General features: G+C 37.2%; 2 protein-coding genes across 7 annotated transcripts in view; one reads left to right on the top strand and one right to left on the bottom strand.

Moving 5' to 3' along the window:
* Positions 1–5,847: 5,847 nt before the first annotated feature.
* Ran (RAN, member RAS oncogene family) lies at positions 5,848–10,096 on the bottom strand. 2 transcript variants are annotated; one of them, XM_069838807.1, is made up of 5 exons: positions 9,955–10,096; positions 9,248–9,514; positions 8,063–8,251; positions 7,033–7,203; positions 5,848–6,649 (listed from the first exon to the last, which is right to left on the bottom strand). In XM_069838807.1, the coding sequence occupies exons 2-5, from the start codon at positions 9,488–9,490 to the stop codon at positions 6,605–6,607; spliced, it is 648 nt and encodes a 215-aa protein (XP_069694908.1). In that variant the 5' UTR covers positions 9,491–9,514; positions 9,955–10,096; the 3' UTR covers positions 5,848–6,604. The 2 variants fall into 2 exon arrangements, with proteins under 2 accessions (XP_069694908.1, XP_069694909.1); XM_069838808.1 differs by lacking the exon at positions 9,955–10,096 and adding an exon at positions 9,726–9,875.
* Positions 10,097–10,215: 119 nt separating this feature from the next.
* Syx1A (Syntaxin 1A) overlaps positions 10,216–23,096 on the top strand; it is a 259,380-nt gene continuing 246,499 nt past the window's right edge. For all 5 annotated transcript variants that reach the window (XR_011334754.1, XM_069838803.1, XM_069838804.1 and 2 more), the window contains exons 1-2: positions 10,216–10,409; positions 11,118–11,201. Coding sequence is in view for 4 of the 5 variants with exons in the window: in XM_069838803.1 (XP_069694904.1) it covers positions 10,377–10,409; positions 11,118–11,201 (117 nt within the window). In the remaining variant the exon portion in view is untranslated. The remainder of the gene's footprint in view (positions 10,410–11,117; positions 11,202–23,096) is intronic.

The following is a 23,096-nucleotide window of genomic DNA, read 5'->3' on the forward strand; positions in this document are numbered from 1 at the left end:
TTAGGAGACTGATATATTCCAATTCTATGCAGGTGTTTGGCCAAACAATCATGGCCTGTTGCCAATCAAAATGCAGCTACAGACGATTTTCGTGGTAAATCGGGAATTAACTGTGGATTATGATGCAGAGAGTTCCATTTTTTCCCTTGAGATTGTGTTATCAAATTTTGTTTGTTAAAGCCTAAGTATGTAGATTTAATAACAGGTCTATAACCATTCCTGGTTATTTTAAAACTATATGTGTATATATATATATATATATATATATATATATATAATAACATATGGGTGGATGAGTAGTTTAGTTGATAGATCAGCTGGCTACGGACTGGAAGGTCCAGGGTTCGATGGATGACATTAAGAAAGGGGAATAATAGTTGTGCCTGAGGCTCAAATGTAGCATGCTGGTCTTACATTCAGGTGGCCAAGGTTCGATCCTCGGCCAGGTTGTGATGGAATTTGTGGTGAAAAAAACATATCACATATTGCTATGTGATTTTAAAAAGATTTTGCAGAACAAAGAAAAAAGCATAGCCACTTTTCATTATCTTGATTTTCAAAGCTACTCGGTGTAATTTCATTATTTTTCTTATGAAGATTGAAATTATACAGATAGTAGCTTTTAAAATCAAGGAAATTAAAAGTGGCAATACTTCTTTCTTTGTCCTGCAGAATCTTTAAAAAAACATATAGTGGATTTTGGAGGCATGATGACGATATGTTGTATTTCTCTTTATCATTCCTCCAACACTCTCCTCCTCATTTCAACTGTCATCTACAATAGTAAAAATTGGCTGTTGTGATTTCTTGGGGGTAGTAGAGGTTTCTGAACTGATATAGGAGAGGCTTGGGGCTCATCAGGCTACTTGTGTGCTAAAGATGGGACTTGGCTCTATCAGAGGCTGAAACTGGATGACCCACCTTTCAGCATCGGATTCATTAATGTCATCCAAGCTGTCGGACTCGAAGACAATCATCACATATACTGGGTGTTCAGTTCAAAGTGTGTCATGCTCACTGTATGCCGTCATGTGGCTAGCCAATGAGCCTAGAGAATTCAATCTTCCTGCACTTCCGCAGAGGTGTATTATCTATGTGCCAGAGAAGCTGCCTAGAAAGTACGGCGTTCATTCTGAAGAGTACTTACCGATACGTACGTTAACTCCAGTAGTGGCAGGAATGTGAGCTGTTTGGAAACACGTACTGAGGTGAGTTTTTTTCTTATTGTCGAGTTATGGGGAGAGGGTTAAGACGATTACTTACGTATTTGTTGACATTAATTTCGACGGTCAACATGGACACGGAGCATTTGATTTGTGTTGTGGAATGTTGCCATATGCAACCGATGATAACAAATACTCTGTGTACGACTTGGCCGCGCAAAACACAGTTCGAAAGAGGTTATGGTAGAACACAGACCGTACAGACCGCCATCTGTTGCTACGACGTTCAAGTTATACCGTACACATTCTCAAGTTCAGATTGAACGCCTTGATTAATAGGCAACTTCTCTGACATAAAAGCTGAAACTCGCTTCAAATCGCTGACTCATCAACAGTGACATCATGACACACTTCGAAATGAACACCCGGTATAGGGAGCACAAAGGGCCAGTGTATGGACCTGTGAGCCCTTGTAAAGCCAAGCCAAGAATAGACATCTGATCTTGCCATCTGCTCTATGCAGCTATTTTCGTCTGCAAGAGCAGGTGCATTATCCAATAAGATTATGGCTTTCACTTCAGTATTGGATTTATCCATCGGATGACTTCTTAATGCTAGTATAGCAGTTCGATGTGATTTTGTCGTGAACTATGCATAATGAACAGGCAATGTGGATATTAAATTTGTAATAGTCGTTGGTTGTTTTGACAGGCTTTAACATAATGTATGGCTCCCACCTGCATTAGCACTTCATAATGCAGATGTACGTTCTTTGCCGATTTTCCATGTTTGTGTATTATCAAGCAGGGTATGCCAACACAGGCTCGTTTCATCAGCATTATTAAATCTAGTCCCCCTTTTTTATGAGAGCATGAAGTTTTTCCTGAATGGCTCTACAGCACTTAAAGACTCTTTCTGTTTACTATCGTGTGGCGTTTGTGCACTCTGATTGCCATCCAGAATTAGCTGTAAATCGATTTACACAAAGTTGCTTTACCAGATGTTTGGCTGCAGCTTGAATTTTTACATCTCTCACTGCTATTCCACTTCACAGAACTGTTCGTACCACCTATACAATTTTTGTTCGGCTGGTGGCCTAGATCATATATGTAACATATGTCAGGCTTTGAGGTTAACTTTTGTCAGGTTTACTATGCTGCCATCTAGTTGTTACGTAAGGAGTCACGTCATAATTCCCATTTGAATTGCATTAGCGACTGTGCTGCCATCTCGTGTTCGTTTACGGCAGACAGGTGGCGATCGTTCTCTTCAAAGTGCTGCCGATTTTAACATAGTGAGGAGTTATCTGTTACATATATGATATAGGCTGGCGGTCACATTAGTTTAATTTGACAAGATTCTCCACATCACATTTCAATGCAAATGATGCAAATTCACTTTTTTGTATTGGACACTATGTTATTCCAAATTCCGCACATACATTGGCACCATTTTCGAGGTTTTCAATTTCTCATGCAAAGCTTTATGTTTTAGCTTTCCTGACGATGTTGCCGATTTGCTGAAGCACATTGTGCATCTTGAATTTTGTCAACTTAGCTCTGTACACTGCACAAAAGAAAGACTAGTGTTAAACTGAAAGTGAAAATCCTTAGCCTTTACAACAGTGGTCGTCAGCACTCGCTGAAATGCAGTGACGTGCAGGAGGAAGCAGCCACGAATGCACGCTGGTGCTGTAAGAGGAGCTCTGTCGAGAGTGCAGTGTTCTGATGACCACTGCTTTACAGGGTTCAACAGCAGAAGAAAGGGCTGGGGGGGGGGGGAGTTATTTATTGTATTTTCCTGGAATGAGTGGTGGCAATATTGTTTTGTGCCCAAGGTGGTCAGCAGATACCGTTTTGTGTCCAGAAATACGAACTACCAGAAACTTATGCTGCACCATGCTGGAATACTGTCATTTGTTTTCGAGTTTTTGTTTCAAATTTTATTTTTAGAACAACTGTTCAGATTAAGCGGTATCCATTTGAATGGGGATTCACTAGATTTTGAAGCTGAGGGAGACAGTTGAGGTGTTTCATTACCTGTGAGGAAGGTAATATAACATAGTAGCAGTCCTGAAATACTGTAAAATATTGGAATAAAAACAGCATGCAGCCCAATGTACAAGATAGGAGCACCGACTCTTGATGAACTCGAAACTTTTTGTAGACAGTAGATCTTCCCTGAGAACTGAAATTAAAGAATTGGGGTTACAATATACAACAATTAATAGTTGTAGGTTGGAAACGCACATTGTAGCAAGGTGAGGCAGATTTTTAAGATTAGTCATGAAAGACATTGTCTGGTTGGACGAGATATGGCTGAATGCTGGTCACAGTTATAAGAGGATCATCAGATGCGACATCAGGCTCTTCGAGAACTTTAGGAAACCTGCACTATTGTGGTGGCCAATGCATCATAGACAATCAACCATGCAGGTGGTCGACACATAACACAGAGCTGCGAGATCTAAACAAAGCAGAATTACTTGAACTGGTTATTAAAGAGGGCACAGCTTCCTCACTGTCACTGATGAACTCTCAGGGTTATTTGGTAGCCAGTCACTTCAAAGACAGTGTGGCCGAGAACAAGGCATTTACAATAACAGGTAGGAATACTGCTGAGAGGTTGTGGAGAACAATGGCAAGATGTCCATGTTTGGACCAGCATTATAAAGCATGGACAGAAGGTGGAGGAGCTGGTCATTTCATCTGAAGACTCAGCAGCAGCAACTCGAGTGAAGAAATAAGTGAAGTGTTTTTGCTGGCGGACTACCCAAGTCAAAATGACTTTACCACCCACTTCATGCGACTGATAAAGGCAAAGGGATTAATGCAGACTAAAAGGAAGACAGAATGAAAGGGAAGATTGGAGAATGCTGGGTTTGCAATTAAGAACCTTCCTTAGTCAGAAAACTACAAATGAATAGCTGATGGAACAGGAAATACAGAGTACCAGAATCTAGTTCAGTATTAAATATAAAGGTACAGTCACACATCGCTACTTTTGCAGCGCTGCAGTACAAAAACTGCGCAACTCTTGTACTGCGACGTGCGAACGGTGCAACCCGAAAAGTAGCGGCTGCCGAACCTGCTGCTCGCTACTTTTCCATGCTGTGCGCAGCTTAGAAGTAGCGACGTGTGAACAGGGTTCTCAGGGTTGCAGCCGCAGCATTTGTGATATGGGTTTTGTTGAAACTTTTGCTGTGGTTGCAACTAGTGTTACCACCCAAATGTGCCAATGACACTTTTATTGTTTGGATATATTTTAATGTTAAATGTGATGAAAATAAATTATTTGTAACAGTTCTTAAATACACAACACAGTCTGAGCATATTTGCTGACGATATTCATTTTTTAAATTTTCCATAGCGTAGTTTCAAACAGGAGGGTTGCCAACATTCATTACGTGAATATACTGTTATCATTTAAGTATATAGGCGTTTTTAAAAGCTTTATAGTAACAATAATGCCAATTTCTGAATACTAGTTAGGACAGAAAAGCAAATAATAGATAAGTAAGCTTTCGCATGAGTTTTGTAATAATGCGAACATAACCAGAAAATGTATATTGAGAAGTCAACACGGAGATGGAAACCTGCAGCATGACTGCGGCTGCAAAAGTAGCGCCTTGTGTGTGAACAGACTCGCAACCTCCAGTTGCAACTTTTGCTGCACTCGGGTTGCGCAGCACGAAAAGTAGCGTGCAGCGCGCTACTTTTGGCTTACATGTGAACACGACACGCAAGTTTTGCAGCTGCAGTACAAAAGTAGCGATGTGTGACCGTACCTTAAATTATACTGAACAGGTGTAGTGATGCATGTAAGTGTAATGAAATGCTGGACACTTATTGCCTGTGAGATGACAGCAGTGCACAGGTTCCTCAACGAGATGTGTAGTTGAATCAAATTGTAACACATTAAATTACTGAACTGTGCTTGTAATGTTGGGGATGATAGGATGCTGAATAATAATGCCTAAGGTTAAAGCTTCTCAGGTGCATATTTTTGCAGTAGGATTTTGTGAGTGTTTTGAAGTGAATGACGGGAACATTACATGTAAAGTATGTAATATAAACAATCGAGGCAACAAGCGATATTATACACAGAGACGACGTAGCACAAGAAAAGACAGGAGGAAACTCAAATCTTCTGGACATAACGAAAGGTATGTAAAAAAAAAAGTATCTCTTTGTAATGCTCTGTAGCATTTTTTTCTTTTAGAGCTGTCCAGATTTGTTTATATGCACCTTGTTATTCCCATAATCGATCACAGAACAAAGTCAATGTCCTCGTACTAGCTCACGTCCCCAGGCTGTGTATCATGCTGCAGCCAACTTGTGTAACCGGTTCCCAACATTACAAGCCTGTTCATTACCATTATGTACGTGAATTAACTCTACAAGTCTTTAGTGCAATTCAACATTCTTTTCCTAATTTATTAAGAGCCAGTTAGAAAGACAAATCCACTCTGTACAATTATCAGTAGTTGTTGGACTATCACATACAATACAATGTGGCCGTGTTTGGTTCCCAGTGTCAAGCACTTGCAGTCGTAATTTCTCCACAGCCTTGCACTATTTCGTGCATACAGCAGATACGTAGTAAAATTATTAGTCAACATGTTTCTCTATCATAGGACTCTACAGTCATCCTGAGTTGAAAATGAAGTAATAACAGACCTGGGTACAGAAGTTTGCCTTTATTCATGAACAAAGAAAATCTTTTACATGCAGTAAATGCTAAATGTTTTGCTTCATCCTATGGAAGACCTCTGCTGTGATTGAACCTGCAGACCTGAGCCTAGACTATGAAGGACAACTCTACATGCTACTGTAAATAAAATAGTACAAAAGGAAAACTATAAGTTACTGAATTCTATTATATATTTTACAGGCCAATACAAAGTTTTATTTTCTTCCTCTCTTTTACACATTATCAATCAGTTTTAAGACAAAAACAATTTCTACAGCAGAAGTGTCATTTTCATGTCCTCTTATTTCAAAATTATTCTGACGAAAGAAATGAAAATGCTAGATCAAATTCAAATACAAATGTAATTGTGTTTAAAATTCATTACGATAAACAAATGCACTCAAAAAAAATGTAAAATATGACTGTTAAATTTTTCTGTGTTAACAAATGATGCTGAGAAACTGCTGAAAGCTAATTTTGGTTAAATGTACTTGAAAACAAACACCCAAATGCATCAATATTCACTCTTTGTCTATAAAAATAGTAAACAGTCCTCTAGTATGCACTCCATCCATACAGAACACTCAACTCAGACTCAAACATTTCGAAATTGTCCCAATCTCATTATTCCTTCAATGCAACATATGTACTTAGCAATTTTAGCATTGTGTAAATATACAAGGCAAATGTGATTTTGCAGATGACTTGGAATTTGCATTGAAATGAACACAAACACTAAAACATTTACATTACAGGTCTTCATCGTCCTCTGGGAGCGCAGTCTCTTGAGCCTCCTGCAACAGAAAGTTGAGTTCAATCAGTGGACACCCTTCTAAACTGATCACTATCTCTAATTAAAATATGTCACTATAAACGTAGGCCTATCTCGACCTCTGCGGAGTACGCAAGGTAGAAAGCACTAATTGACAGATACATAAAAACTATTTTTTTCCTCTTCCTAAATGGGTAGTAAGCACCAAGTCAAAATGACTACTACGATGTGCACTGGAAATAAGTCAATTCAGGGAAGGACTGCAGAAGGAGATCATTTTTCTCTCTCTCGTTCTTTTGTTTCAGTTGGAGGAGAGTTCAAGGCACTCATCAGCATCATAAAACTGTCAGGCACACTGACTGATCTTTAAATAAATATTATAATTTTAACTTCCGAAGTACTAACCTTCAGGTCCTTCTCGATCTGTAGCTGCCAGTTGGGGTCCATGGTCACCTCTGGTGGGACCAGTGCCGGCATAGCCACAAATTCAAGATTTGGATCACCGATTAACTTCCTTGCCAACCAAAGGAAAGGTTTCTCGAAGTTGTAGTTGCTCTTTGCACTAATGTCATAATACTGAAAGAACAAGTAATAGGATTAGCACACTTCACGATCCTTGCTACATGAATGGGACACTGAACTCCAGCATCATCTCAGATTAGAGGGACAGATCTGACGTCTTCATAACCAAGTAAGAATATCTCTGATCCATCACTGATGACACAATTTGCGCATACATCGTTATTACTTCAAGGTAACATAGCATATGGTGTAGTCTACTGTCATCAACAGCACATTAGTCAAAATTCCCGTGAATAAGAAAATGAATCAAAATTCCTATTTACGGAAAACTGTTTACAGAGGGTGATTCACGAAGTATGAGCCACACTTCAAGAATCAGTTCTGTATGTCATTTGAACATGGGTTCAGTTATCATTAGTTTTTTGTTCCGTAAAAATTCATACTCTTACTGTGAACGAGACATGTAACATATATTTGTCTAAAACAAACAGTGGGGCAGTCTGGTGACACCAGCTGTCTGAGTAGGCCCAGCATTTGATCTTATTTTACATGATATCTCTTTAAAGATATGCTACTTGTGTTTATCAACATGATCGCTCCCCCCCTCACTTTTCTCACTTGGGGCTGGATGAAAGACCTCGTGTACGAAAGTACAAACAGAGAACAATAAAAGTACGTGCCTGTACTGTGAATGCTAAGCTAAGCCAGTTCATATCCATGTGGCCAAGTGTGTAGAAGTGGAAAAGAGATATTTGAGAATAAGCTTTCCAATTACTTTTTCAGGATTCGAACAGCTACAGCTCCAATACTGATGAGATTTATGTTCATGATTCTTAAAGCACAGGTCATACTTCATTAATCTTGTACATACGAACTAGACATTTGGAATCACGTAATGACAAAATAACCATACTTGCAAGTTCTTCTTTCTGTGGAACACAATGCTTTTTGCTTTGACTTTTCTGTCTTTGATATCCACTTTGTTCCCACAGAGAACGATAGGGATGTTCTCACACACTCGAACGAGATCACGATGCCAATTTGGAACATTCTTGTAGGTAACACGAGACGTAACATCGAACATTATAATGGCACATTGCCCCTGAAATTAAATTTCATAATGAAAATACAGGCTACAAGTAAACGGTATAGGGAAGTCATAAAACACTGCACGAAAATAGACAAGTTGTGGCCAAATTGTGTGCAAACATTTTAAATTACGAATACACATTAGACACAGCAGGTAAAATTACAGACATTTGGTACAGTTCATAGCCAAAGTTGCTTGAGGAGGGTGAAATTTAAAACCAGCCATATATTTAATTCTGTATAGGTCATTCCTTATCTCGTGAAATCAAATGCAAGTGTGCACAGTAGCTTACAGTAAGAACCTCATGGTAAGTGAGTTAGCTAGCTACAAGTGGAATCAATAGTGAGGAAGGGAAGCTTCTCAGTCCACTTTCTGCTTCTCCTCACATGCAGGTAGGTTTCACGAGATACCGAATGACCTGTGCCAGTCTATACAATGCAAAGGAAATCAAATGCATCCTGGTTACATTTGTAGTAAGATAGGGCAGAACTGGAACAACAAGTAATCTGAGAAGCACTTTTGATTAGCAGCATTTCCCTAGACTTCAAAATAAGAGAACACTTCATTCCTAGCTTTCAGATTACCACAGTAATGTTAAATTAGATTTGTTCTATGTAACCTACAGGTAAGTGTATCAGTCATTCCATAAATTTATAGAATGGTCAAAAGGTTGCGCTCATTTACACAGAAACAAATCTGAGCTTCATTATCGTGGCAGTCTGGAGGTAACCACACAACCTCGAAGTTTCCACATTGTAAACTAGTTTATATTCTACCATGCAATGTGAAACATACCAACACACATCACTATAGAATCCTATGTAATCTGGGTACCGGAAGGGTAGGCCTACACATAAAATGCAAGACTCGGGTTGCAGGAATACAAGAATTATGAAGCTCTGGATAAGCTGCGTCATCTAAGAAGTACAGAGTAACATACTAACACAACACAAAATTGAGCTTGCAGTGCTTTAGGTCTAAAGATACACAATAAGAAAGTTTATTAACCTGAATATAATAACCATCTCGTAGACCTCCAAATTTTTCTTGTCCTGCTGTATCCCACACATTGAACCTAATCGGTCCTCTATTTGTGTGGAATACAAGGGGATGAACTTCTACACCCAACGTAGCAACGTATTTCTTCTCAAACTCTCCAGTTAGATGGCGTTTCACGAAAGTGGTTTTTCCGGTACCTCCGTCCCCAACCAGAACACACTTGAAAGTAGGCATATCAGGATCTTGTGACATGTTGGCTACTTGGTAGTTCACCGCCTAAGAATTCACAATAGAAGTTGTATAATCATCAAACAAGATGCATTAACACACGAACACAAAGGCCCTTGAAAATCAACTTGCGCCACATGAAGCAAGTATGCGGATGACATAATTTTACTTCATATTTGACCTTCGTTATAATCAGGACATTCAGTTTTTATTTACATCAAACTTTATCATTATACCACGTGTTTAACACCAATAGTACCTTGTAATTCTGGAAATTTCTTACAAATACGGTGGAAATGGCGCCTTTTCGATGTATCAAAGGAATTTGGTATCGTAACACCGAATTTAAATGCGATATTTACTTCAAATATTGTTTTTAATTTCAATATTTCTTGCCAATATTCTTTCTTACTATGTTAACAAAGTATTCCGTGATTAAAGATACAAACCATACACCGATGCACGCAAAATTGTACGATAAATCTTACCTTATTCCAAAGTCGTTACGGTCCACAATGGCGTTCTGCGGAAAGGAAGGTGGACCTTCTAGTGCTTTTAATTCATAAAACCTTATATTAATGGAAGTAAAATAACGATATACTATTTTGCATTTAAGTATTATTTAAATGGAAAAATATTATTTTTAGTGCTATCTAAATTAATAAATACTAAATATTATACTATCATTAGATAATTTCACGACACATTTTGCGACATTCCGTTGACGTCATGAGCGCATGCGTATATCGACAGACGGCACTGCAGAAGCAGTGAAATCATAAGCGTATCGATTTTTATTATCGTAGTGTCTGTTTCCTTAGTTTTAGTGTCGTTTCATGGAAATATTCGTGAATGGGATGTTTATATAAAGCAAGACGAATCCTCACTGTGTGAATTGGACAGTTAGAAGATGACGAAGGATAGGTTAGCAGCCCTGAAAGCGGTGAGTGAAGTTCAGTGGCATCCCATCTTTGCAGTGCAGCCTAACCCACCCATAACATGTAGCAGCCACAGTGATGTCAATGTCAGTCTTCTTCGAGCTCTATTAAATTATATACGGAGAAGTGGTGGTTATGATATATATACAATACTAATTTCGTCACTGTATGTAAAACTGCAGGTTCTTTCATTAATAAAGCCAGCCGGCATGGATTGTCATTTCACAGTATCGGTGTCCTCAGGTTTTGTGACAGTTTTCATATGTCAAAGTTTAAAAGTGATATTCATTTCGGACACCCGTTAATATTTAATAAAATATGAATTTATATTTGCAGAGTTGCATATGAAGTAATTATACAACAGTTTTTAGTTTGTTTTTAATTTAGAGCTCCTAATTTAAGAATTTATTTCGAAATTATTGGGCGGTTGAGTCGATGAAGTAATATGAGTATTTGATATATGAATATGATTTTGTATTTAAAGTTTTATGATTTAATTGCATTTTCAAACTCGTTTTACAGTGTTGCAGTGCACTGTATTTCTTTCCCAACAATAGGCCTATGTGCCGGTACTTCTTAAGAGAGAAATGTAATTAACGCTCCATATTTTTGCTTTAAAAACTTTGGCATGTAAATGAATTGGTATATAGTACATGCGTACATGTCCGGTGTTCCAAAGATATTTGAAAATAATTGGCGTGTGTTTGTTACAGGCGCAAAGTGATGACGATGATGTGGGTCCCGATGATGTTGCTGTCACAGTGGAGGGAGGATTTATGGACGAATTCTTCGCTGAGGTAAATCTTTAGATAAGCATTGATATGTGGAAAAATGCATTACCTACGTGCAGACCTTGTTTGAAATAACCGTACAAAGGAAATAAATACTGTTGATGAAGGAGAACCTCCCCATTGTCTCTGTGCTGTGACTCCTATGTCATCCCGATACCTGAAAGTCTTAATGGTTAAACTTTAAAAAATATTGTTGAGGGTTTTTATGTTGTATATCCTTGTTAGATCTGTTGAGTCAAGTAAGGAATTTAATTCTATGCGTTTACATTGTTTATCTTAGCAATATGAAAACAGTTAACTGACTTGTTGCTTTATTGCTTTATTTTGCGTGACAAAATTACTTATTGGCAATTGAGATGAATGAGAGAATTTCAAGATTTTATTTTTCGTTCTGCAAGTCTAATTTTAAAAGAAATTGTGGGCTAAACCAGCGCTGAGGTATTTCCTTCGTACTCCAGTTATACACCTTGAATATACGAATCTCTGACAGGTTAGATTTGGTTAATTTAGGCTTTTGTTATACCTTGCATATACGATCAATTGCATTTTCACAAAAAATATATTTATTTAGTAAAGTTCTTTTAAGAATGAAACTTGCTTTGATTGTTGAATGCGTTTAGAGTATTGAATTATTGGAATACTAATAAAAGAATAGTTTTTCTTTGCAACTATATTGTAGTTGTGAGAAATCTACTTAAGTGTGTGAAATTTTTATGCTGAAACAAGACGCTTTCTCAACCTCTTTAGTCGACTCGGTATTATTTGTTCTTCAATAGAGAGTTGATTATATGGTATACATTCTGGTGCTCGTTTTATAACACTTACGAATTTAATGAGGAATTTAACATTTATGTTTGTAGAGTTGCTTTCTATTAAAATAAACAATCTTTTTAAAGTTTAAGTAGGTAGCCTATGTGTTAAGTGCGCAAATGTCCATAATTAGCAGTATGCAAATAATTGAGTGTCTCAAGGCACTTGCTCATAACTTAATATTGTTTTAAGAGGGAACATTCACATTTGCATGAAATCTGTAATACATAATTTACTGGTATCTCCAAAAAATTGAACACGGCTTGTGCTTACAATTTTATTCCTAATACAGTGCGTTCATAGTTCGGCCGGACCATTCTGTAGAATACACTGCTTAACATGTAGTTTATTATATGTCATTCTAATATAAAACTAAAAACCAGATATTTTAGAAGTGGGTACAATACAAAGCTCTCATAAGACTTTCTATGGGCTGTGGACTGATGACCTGACCTAAGGTTCCAGTCTTATTCTTATCCAGCCTAGCTACGAACACACTGTAGTAAGGCTATTAAATATTTTGGTTACGAATATTAACTTAAAATTTTATTCTGCTAAAATTTGATTGAAATACTTGTAAGTACCTAAATGAAAAATATAAACACAACATTTTTTAAGTTATTGTGGCTATCACAGATTGAGTGAGTTGGAGTTCGAATCATACTTAAGATAATGATTGTAGGCCTATTCAAGTTTTGACAGAAGATAAGTGAGAATTTTCAGTGTTATTTTTGATAAAAAGTTTTTCCAGTTTAAGAGATACTAGGACTGAGTTTTTGGCCAAAATAGTAGAAATATCTACCTTTTGTTTTTTCTAAATAAAGTGTTACCTTATAGCCTACATTTGTTAAAATTCTGTCCTATATTTAGCCTCCGCCTGCTGTTTTAAACGACTGGCATCCATTTTTTTAAGTTATGCGAGCAAGTCATTTAAATCTACCACACCCACTAAAAATTGTTTTTTCTCAAAACTATGTTTTTGGTCAGTAAAAGGTTCCTAGCAGTTTCCATTCGCCCTGATTTACATGGAACTTTGCAAGAATACTCGGTGTACTCCAATACACAAAGTAGAGCATGGAATCAGCTCTTCACCGAAAACTTTTCATGTTATTGATTTTTAACTTTTGAAAATTAAAGAAAATTATCATGCAAAATTTATGACTGTACGAAAATTTCGGTCACATTAAGGAATGCTCAGATTTAAAAGTTCATGCGCAGTTTTTTTTAATCGCGAGATGAAAGTCCTTCACAGAAAATTTTAAAATTCAATAACAATGTTGAAGCCATCGGGGATGTTTGAATTTATGCTTAATTTAATAGCATTGAAATAAGTGAAAATTAATATCTAAGAAACTAATTCATGAAACTTGATGAAATTTGGCACTGTCACCTAAGTGTACAGACACAAGAAACCCATCGCATTTGATCAAACACTTTAGAAGTTTCAAAACTTAGTCTGTGTTCCTTAAAATGGTTTATAGATATAATTTTGATTAGAAGTAAATTTCTTAAGACCGGAGAGATAATAGGATAAAGTGGTCATATATTTTCACTTCATGTTTGTTGCATTATCTTTTAACAAACGCTGAATAACCTGAACAATTAAACGGTGTTGTTGTTATATAAGTAAATAGTGTGCCCAATATTTTCTCTTATTGTTGATTGCACATTATCTGAAGATAATAGTCATCTGGTTTGGAGATGTCTTTCTGACTGTACTGGGTGGTTTTTTTTAATGATTTAGTAATGTTGTGTATTGAAGGATATGAAGTTGTGTTTTTGGATCATTTTCTGAAGTCTTGTTTCACATCTGATTGCTATGTATTATTAACTTCACTTTTAATAACATACCAGTTACCTAGTATTTATTAGACTTGTAAATCTCGTTAGCTTTTGAATTTGAAGTTTGACATTTGATATGAGCAAGGATCTTCCAGCAAGGTCTTGTTTGTTTTACCGGTACATGATAAATTTGTGTAGGTTACTTCACAGCAATTATGCCTGTGTAGGAAGTGGCAGTTCATACTACAAAAAAAGTCTGTGCTTTTTTAAATTTTGGAGCCACCGGCATGGCTCAGTCATTTAAGGCGCTTGCCTGCCGGTCTGAAGTTGCGCTCGGGCGCGGGTTCGATTCCCACTTGGGCTGATTACCTGGTTGGGTTTTTTCCGAGGTTTTCCCCAACCGTAAGGTGAATGCTAGGTAATCTATGGCGAATCCTCTGCCTCATCTCGCCAAATACCATCTCGCTATCACCAATATCATCGACGCTAAATAACCTAGTAGTTGATACAGCGTCGTTAAATAACCAACCAAAAAATTAATTAATTAATTAAATGTTGGTATTTTGCTACTCAGTATTTTATTAACATTCGTTGGGAATATTACAGTATGCTGAACTGCGTTATGCTTCATGCATGTTTAGATAATGACTTTATCTAATGAATATCAGAGATTCAAACATGAATACTTCCTTCTAAATCTTGTTGCTTAATGAGAGTAATAACTTTGAGTACCTAACTGGTATTTGATTTATGATATATTTATGGGTAATTATTTTCTTCTGTGCCAAATTGAACCTTGGTCACTATGGTGGACATCATCGAGGATCAGTGACAGGTTAGGTTTGGTTTGCTCAGGTTTTTGGTTCGCTTTGGATATTATACGTTTTTTGATAGACATACCAAAAACCTGAACAACCCAAACCTAACCTGTCACTGTTCTTGATGTCTGCCACACTGACCAACGTTCAATTTGGCACAGAAGAAAATAATTACATATTTATGTAATGTCAGTGCATACACAATTTTTGTAACAAATGTCTTGGATAGATATTCAACCATTGCCAGTTGAGAGATTATGACAGAAGAAATTCTACTGCTCCATCTGAAAATTAATGCTCTGATGTATCGTCAGTGTTTCCCACAATGAAGGTTACCTAATCGGCGAACTTTTGTAGCAGTTTCTCAACGATTATTAGAAACCAGGAGTCTCTTACCTCGTTTCAAAAATCATAGAAACAGAAATTTCTTTAAAGATGGTACTGCTTTATGAAAACGGGAAAGATAAAAATTTTGCACTTAAAGAAAGTTCGTGATATTTTGTGCTGTAAACCATTATTGTTTATTTTTTACACGTACAATAAAGAAAAGGAGCAATATTGCCAATATTGTTAAATAAAATGGAAATTTACCATAAAGTTCTATTAATGAGATTGAAAGTTTGTATTTGTTGTTTGTTTTATGTAAACAACTGTCCGCTCCTGCATTAGGACAGAGCATCTGTTTTGTACTCATCAGAGGACTGAAAGCAAATAATGGTCTCTTAAACCAAATTATAGTAATTTAGCAATTACTTCTGATGAGAAAATTTTAAAATACAAGAAAAGATGTTTTTGATAAACATGCGAGAATAAATTGCTTGCCCAATTCCTTTTAAAATTTTAACAAAAATATAACAAAATATGTCTGTATCTGCTTGAGCTGTACTGTATACTTGTAAACTCCCTCCTCCCAATCCCGCAACGTTGCCAAACGCCTAATATTGTAAACTTTAATAATTGGTTAAATATTGCAATTAGAAAAAAATTGTGAGGACATTTTTTCTTCCTTATGACATGAACAATCATCAGTTAAAATAATGACACTCATACCCCTTACACCCTGTATATAACAGTGGTGACCTGTGGTGCAGAGACCTGGACGAAGACAGTTGGAGAGGAGAGTCTAAGGAGATGGGAAAGAAAAGTCTTAAGGAGAATCTTTGGTTCAGTGAAAGAAGAAATGTGGAGGATAAGAAGGAATGCAGAGGTTCAGGAGCTATATAATAAAACAGATATTGTAACTGAAATAAAAACTGGTAGATTGAGATGGCTGGGACATGTGATGTCAGACAAGAGAGTTTTTAATGCTGACGACTTAGGGGAAGACCTAAGGAAAGGTGTTGGAGGATATAGAAGATGGCGAAATAGAGAAGAATGGGCTAGAATTGTTCAGGAGATCGAGGCCTTACATGGGCTGTAGTGCTGAGGAGGAAGTAAGTTAGAATCGAAATGTGTAGATGACTACACATAGTTGAACTTCTGGCTGCCAAGTGTAATTTGGATTCACCTTGATTGAAGACAGCTCAGAGCAGATCATGCAGTCTAAAGCACTGGCCACAACTCTCAAGCTAGCACTTCTTACAAGAAGTTGTGGAAATCGTTAGGAATAAATTTAGTATCCAGTGTGATCATCATGATCCTTATTCTAATAATAATAATAATAATAATAATAATAATAATAATAATAATAATGGTTTATTTTAACTGGCAGAGTTAAGGCCATTCGGCCTTCTCTTCCACTCAACCAGTATGATAGAAAATTAGTACAATGCTGTGAATATAACATAATTAATACAATACAATTCAAAGCAATACAATACTACAATGCAAGACAATGTAATACGTAATTAATATAATACAATGACAATTCTTTTCATCTTCACAACACTAATAAAATAATTATGTAATAATAATAATAATAATAGTAATGATAGTCATACCTAAATTAAATTAAATTATTAAACTCTATCACAATTATAACTTCAATTTGACTGCGCCCGTAAGAAATCGTTTAGCCTTTTCTTGAGAGTGGTTATTGTCTGGCAGCCCCTAATCTTCTGAGAATTCCATTCACAGGGGACTGAGACAGTAAAAGAGGATGAATAGTGGGATGTTCTATTGGCAGGAATTGCTAGGATTTGGCTCTCCTGTGACCTGGTGTTTAGATTGTGATTGGAGGATAAGTAGTTAAACCGGGAACGAAGATAATTTGGAGTAGAAGTGTGGAGAACTCGAAACAGAAGAGAGAGCGAATTAAGTGCTCTATGGTTCCTAAGTAGCAGCCAGGATAAAGATTTGAAAGGGGGTGTAATGTGGTCAAATTTGTGAGCATTGCTGATGAATCTGACACTCATATTGTGCACACGCTGCAGCTTGTTCGAAAGGTCAGTTGTCAAGTCTGTAAGTATTACGTCGCAATAGTCAAACAGTGGTAGTACAAGGGTTTGCACTAAAGTCTGTTTTAATTCTGGCGGGAGGAAGTTTCTGAATGGGTTAAGAGAATGCATGGTATAGCACACTCTCTTGGATATTTCCTTTATTTGCATTCCCAATTTAAATTTTCGTCCAAGAAAATGCTGAGGTTTCTGACGACGGAATGGTACGGAATAGTGGCATTATTTACTGTAATAATTGAGATATGTCTGTCGTTCATTGTGTTCAGTAGTCTCTTATGTCCAATTATTACAGCTTGTGGCTTACTAGCATTTAACCTAAGTCCGAACTTTTTCGCCCATGAAGAAACTTGATGCAAGTCATGATTAATTTTGCCAATAGTTGCATCAATTCCGTCTGGTCGTGAGTGTATGTAGAGTTGTTCTCTCCCGTGTTAGACCACGAAGCCTATTACAGTCTTATATTCTCCATCCATCTCGTCTGAAGTTGTAATTCGTTATATTTCATTCAGTAAATTAACAGAAAAGCTTAATAATTGGAAGTACATAATATAGCTATGCACATCTTAACAGCTTATTCCTTGGATAGAGTAAAAAATAATATCCTAATACCTGTACTACATTGAGTAGGCGCTAACACATTTTACTTGATAAGTATTAGTCATACAATTCTCATTGTTACTCTTATCATTAGAGAAACTGATAAGGAATAATTTATCTTTTTGCAGTTTTTTCAATAAAATGGAATGTTTTCTTGCCAATTAAATGAATAAATTAAAACATATCGTTATTCCCAGTCATTAGGAAGTCTGATAACCCTACTGGGGTGACTAAGAGACGGAATGCTCCTATTCACATCTGAGTTTGTGTGTGAGTCAGCACTGCGCTGTTGCCATACTATGTAGCCTTACAGCATAATTTTCTCATTGTGTGTGTGCGTGTGCGTGCGTGTTTTTTTTTTTAACCGTAACGTTTTATTAAAATTTAAGCTGAAATTTACGGGGATGTTTCAGTAAAACACAAATCCTTCGAGTTAAATTGTGACACCTGATTTCATACTTCAACGTCCATCACGATTGCTAACGAAGTTTAATTATGAGAATGAGCTCATCTTAATTGAAGAGCAACAACACTTATGCTGTCGGGACACCCTTCAGACTTCCTCTAGTGTTGGGAAAACTACTGCCTTTTACATTTTTACATAGTGCCCTATATCTAAAGTTAATTAAAAAACAGTTTCTTCCATTGATACTTCAACTGAATGTATTCATAATGACCTTTTCTTTATTTTCATATTTTCTTGGGACATTTCTTACCATTTTTCTTTCCTCACTTCTCGTATATAGACGGGCGTAAGTCACAACCTAATTTCCTTATAAAATTGTAAGGTATTGATAAAATGTAAATATAATATTGAAGTATCAGGACGAAAGATTATTTCAGATCACATATGTTTACTTCCTCATCACATTTTAAAGATGATGTGATGCGTAATTGTTTCTCAGATTTTAGCAGTGTTTACTATTTGTGCCTCCAAAGAGGTGTCTTCGTTTTGTCATTTGGACATGCACTGCTCTGATGAATTCATTTCTAAGCAAAATTAATTCGCACATAAAAATAAATGTGTCCCTTCTTTATGCTGATCCCTATCTGTTAAGTCTGTTTTAAAATCGGTGGGTGATTTAGTTGAACCGGAATGACGTCCAGGAAATAAAAAGTGCATGTCGGAAATATGAGCATGCCAAACTTGATACCCAGTATGAGTACATCTGAATTCATAAGTTGAGTTCGTGGACTGTCATTAATTTTTTACGACTGAATCACTGTTTAAAATAGCCATTTTCAAATGGTGTGCCACGAGAAAATGAAAGTAGTAAAGGTGTTATAGAAAAAATTGGAAAAATAAAAGTGAAAGGAGTAATAAAAAAATGAGCCCTCAAGAGTCGACTTTCAGCAAATGTGGCTCAAGTCTACATTCAGTAAACACAGTGTGCAAGAGCAGCAGAGAAGAGAATGACTGGCGAGCAGCCAGAGTTGCCAGATCAGTAGTTAGAATATTGTACCAACCTTAAAAATGTTATATCATCATCATCATCATCATATCCTTCACGTATTAGACCCTACAGGATCTGTTACGGTCTCATATTGTACTTGTTTTTATGAAAACAGTTTCTCCTGGTTAGGAACCACTCCGTTACATTTAATGTGCCACATATTGAAGAAGATTGAAAAACGCAAGTTTAACCATCCTCCACCACAGGAGCAACACACCCCCACCCCTACAACTGACGAATGCAAATAGCAGTATGCAAGATCAACAGGAACATTAGTAGTTCGTAGGACACTGAAGATGACGCAGAACCGGCGTCGAAACAGGCCGTCTGTCTAAGGTACATAACTTTTAAAAAAAAAATTTAACACTTTTAACGTGTCGTTAAACAATTTTAAGTTTTTTAAAATGTAGTTTAAAAACTTTTATACACATAAAAAGGCTGCACTGTAACATACTATAACCGTCACAGAAGAACGTGTACAAACAAGAATGATGTTCGTGAAATACAAACCTTTTTTATGTTATGTGATGTCATAGAGTAGTGTAATATCATGAAACTAGTTTAATAAATACATTGCATGAGTCAATGTTTAGGTTTGCTGGTTTCCTAATTTTGACGAATGCAATAGCTGTATAGCATTATAAATAAGTTTCGTACATTATTTTTTTTTGTGTGACGGCACTATAAAACAATTAATAAAGAAATATACGAGGGTTGTAAATAACATAGATAGTACAAATATATTATTGAACTTACGTGGAAAATACATTTACATCCCTTCCATATCACCAGGGTGTTCCTTTACCTTTTGCCAAATCCGTGGTAACCATTTAATGCTGTTACCAAGGTTGTTTCTGTTGATCTCTCTGTTGGTCTGCATGAAGCACTGTTGCAATATCTGGAAACCTGCCTCTAAGTAGTTCTTTCAACCGTAGGAACTAGTCGTAGTCACAAGGACTCATGTCAGGGGAATACGGAGGATGTTCCAATACTTCCCAATCCCATCTCTGTAGCAGTTCAGCCACAGCTCCTGCGACATTACCATGCAAGATGAAAGGTGGATTGAGTCTTAGGAAATGTGGACTTTGCACTGCATAGCTGGACATAGGTTGTGCTTGAGAAAATGTTGGTAGTACGCTGCATTGACATTTTGGTCTTGAGGTGTGCATGGCTAATAATAACACCTTCACTGTCATATTCCACTGTCAGCATGACTTTCATATCGCACTCTTTTTGGACTTGGTGATCCTTTATGGTGCCATTCATTAGACTGGCGCTTTAGTTCAGCCTCGTATGCCCATGCCCACGTCTCGTCAATGGCAACAATACATTGCAGGAATACGTCCCCTTGTGTTGTATCTCTGTAGGTGGAATTGAGCTATTGTGTATCGGTGCCACTTCTGTGCTTCTGTCAGGTTATGCTGCAATTTTTCTCATGTGGAGGTTTTTCTTCAGGATGTGCCACACAGTTTGATTACTGAGTCCAACCTCGATGGATAATTCTCGTACAGTCCATCGATGGCAAGGAGACCTCGCTCTAACTCCGCTTGTTCGTCACAAATGGACGGGCGACCTGTGTGAGCCACATGTGCCGTCTCATTCCGACCTAAATGAATGCAGAGACCCATCTTGCAACCGTCCAGTACGGTAGTGCATCGTTGCCACAAGCTTCAAGTAACCCTTGATGACATTGGTGTGCATTTCTACCACGGGCTGCCTCGATTTTTATTCACGTGAGCTGCTCAAGTTTAGTAAACATACTTTAGAGCAGTTAAAAATAGTGCTTATTTTAACCGTGTACAATAACATCTGTTGTCATAACAACCGGTTTTATCATTCAGTGCATCGACAATATCTCCAATATGATCACCAGTTGTCTCGCATCGCATGCGAATGCACATGACCTATTCCCGGCTGTGCTGCCACTACTTTGTTTACAACCCATGTATGAGATGTGTAATTATGGCTAGTTCAAAAATCATGGTAAATATTATTGGGTGGAAAATTGTTTAGTAATGCTGTACTGGTATTAATTTTATGTTTGTAATGCTGGTATACAAAAATATTATACAGTAGAACTTGGTTATAGTGACCTCGTTTTGTGCGACACCTCGCCTATAACGTCAAATATTCTGTGGTCCCAACTAATTCCCCATAAGACATATGCTTTCCTACCTTGCTTAATACGACAAACGTATATGCGTCTACCTCGCATATAACGTCATTTTCAACCTCAGTTTGGACTAAGAACCAAAGTATTTTAAGAAATATTATGTTGAAATCTGGCCCTGACAAATTCTTTACTGTCCCCTTCTGTCATAGACCTCTGGAATGCAGGCGGATCCCCACCCCATTATAACCCGCCCAAATTCATGCGGTATTAGGTCAGTTTCGAAGGAAGTTTTCACTAAGTGCACGCATTTTAAAGCAGTATGGGCACTAAAAGAAGTGAGTGATGCTTTAGAAGTCATGAAGCTAGGAAGGGAGCAGTGAAATTGCAACTGAAATTATAAACATACAATGTAATTTAGAAAGTGTGTATTGGGCAAGTACAAGACAACAGAGTAAAATGACTGATTACTTCACTCCTAAGTAAAGTAGTTTGGTGAGTAGTGAACAAACTGTTTTAATACAGAATACTGTATTTATAATTGTAGGCTTACGTGTATTTTATTATGTTCATTTTAGGCTTAAAAGTCAATACATAAATCTAAAATAAGTCTAATTAAGTTTGTTATTTTTCATTTTTCACCTCACTAGATTGATAATGTGAATCTCGGTTACTACGACACTCGTTTATAACAACATAATTTTTAAGGTCCCTTGGATTTCGTTATAACCAAGTTCTACTGTATTATGAAACAAGTTCATAATGTTACACAGACTTTATGGCACAAGTCAGTGTTTGGGGCAGGCATTCTCAACCTAGTGCTAGCGAGGAACATGGTGCTCTTTTAATAGCATTTGGTGCGCTTGTCATGTGAGTAAAAAAGTGTTTGTGAGCACGAATGCTACTGAGGTCGTTTTTACAATTGAGACTTTGTTGTGCGATCAAAATCTGAACAATAGTTTCGTCTTTAACCTATCCTTGATGTACTAGCCAGAAGAAGTAGTGTTCCCATCCATCCATTATACGAGGGGGATCCAGGAAATAACGACCGTTTTGTTGTAATAATTAAAAAAAATATATTTATTTGAAAAAACAAAGTCTGTTACATAACTGAAGCTTCCTTTACTTCTCTACATAATCACCACCTACATTTAAACATTTGTCGTATCTGTTAACTAGCTTTAGAATTCCCGTGTTATACTCCTCTGCCGCCAGTTCATTAAGCCAGGTGTTCACTGTCTTCTTCAACTCTTCATCACTTCCAAAACGCGTACCACCCAGAAAGTCTTTCAGCTTAGTGAAAAGGTGAAAATCGCTAGGAGCAAGGTCTGGACTATAGGACAGATGATCAAAGATTTCCCAGCCGAATTGATCCAGCAATTCTCGAGTTGAAGCAGCAGTGTGCGGGCGGGCACAGATTTTGTGGTAGCCAAGATGTTGCGACACAATTTCACCAAGCAAAGAACGAGAAATGTCAGGAAAGGCAATATGCAATTCGACGAGTGATGTGCGCCTGTCTTGCAAGATTCTGTCGTTCACTTTAGTCTTCAGGTTTTCTGTGTTGAGTGATGGGCGTCCGGGTCGAGTTTCATCGTGGACATTTGTTCGTCCATTGTTGAACATTTCGCATCATTTTCTCACATTTCTTTCATTCATTACAGTATCACCACACCCTTCTTTCAATTGCCGGTAAATTTCTGCAGGTTTCAAATGTCGGGCATTCAAAAATCGAATCACACTCCTCACCTCACAGTCGGCAGGATTATCAATCACGTCGTTCATTTTGAAGTAACACAAAATGCACAATGGCAACTTGTTGCAACCAGTACTCACAACATTATGAGAACACATGTTAAGGAAGCCAGTTGACCTTCAAACAAGGAAGGGGAGTCAGCTGCGCGGCGGGTATGCGCGAACGGTCGTTATTTCCTGGA

The sequence above is a fragment of the Periplaneta americana genome, chromosome 11 (genome assembly GCF_040183065.1).
Source record: "Periplaneta americana isolate PAMFEO1 chromosome 11, P.americana_PAMFEO1_priV1, whole genome shotgun sequence".
NCBI classification, from domain to species: domain Eukaryota; kingdom Metazoa; phylum Arthropoda; class Insecta; order Blattodea; family Blattidae; genus Periplaneta; species Periplaneta americana.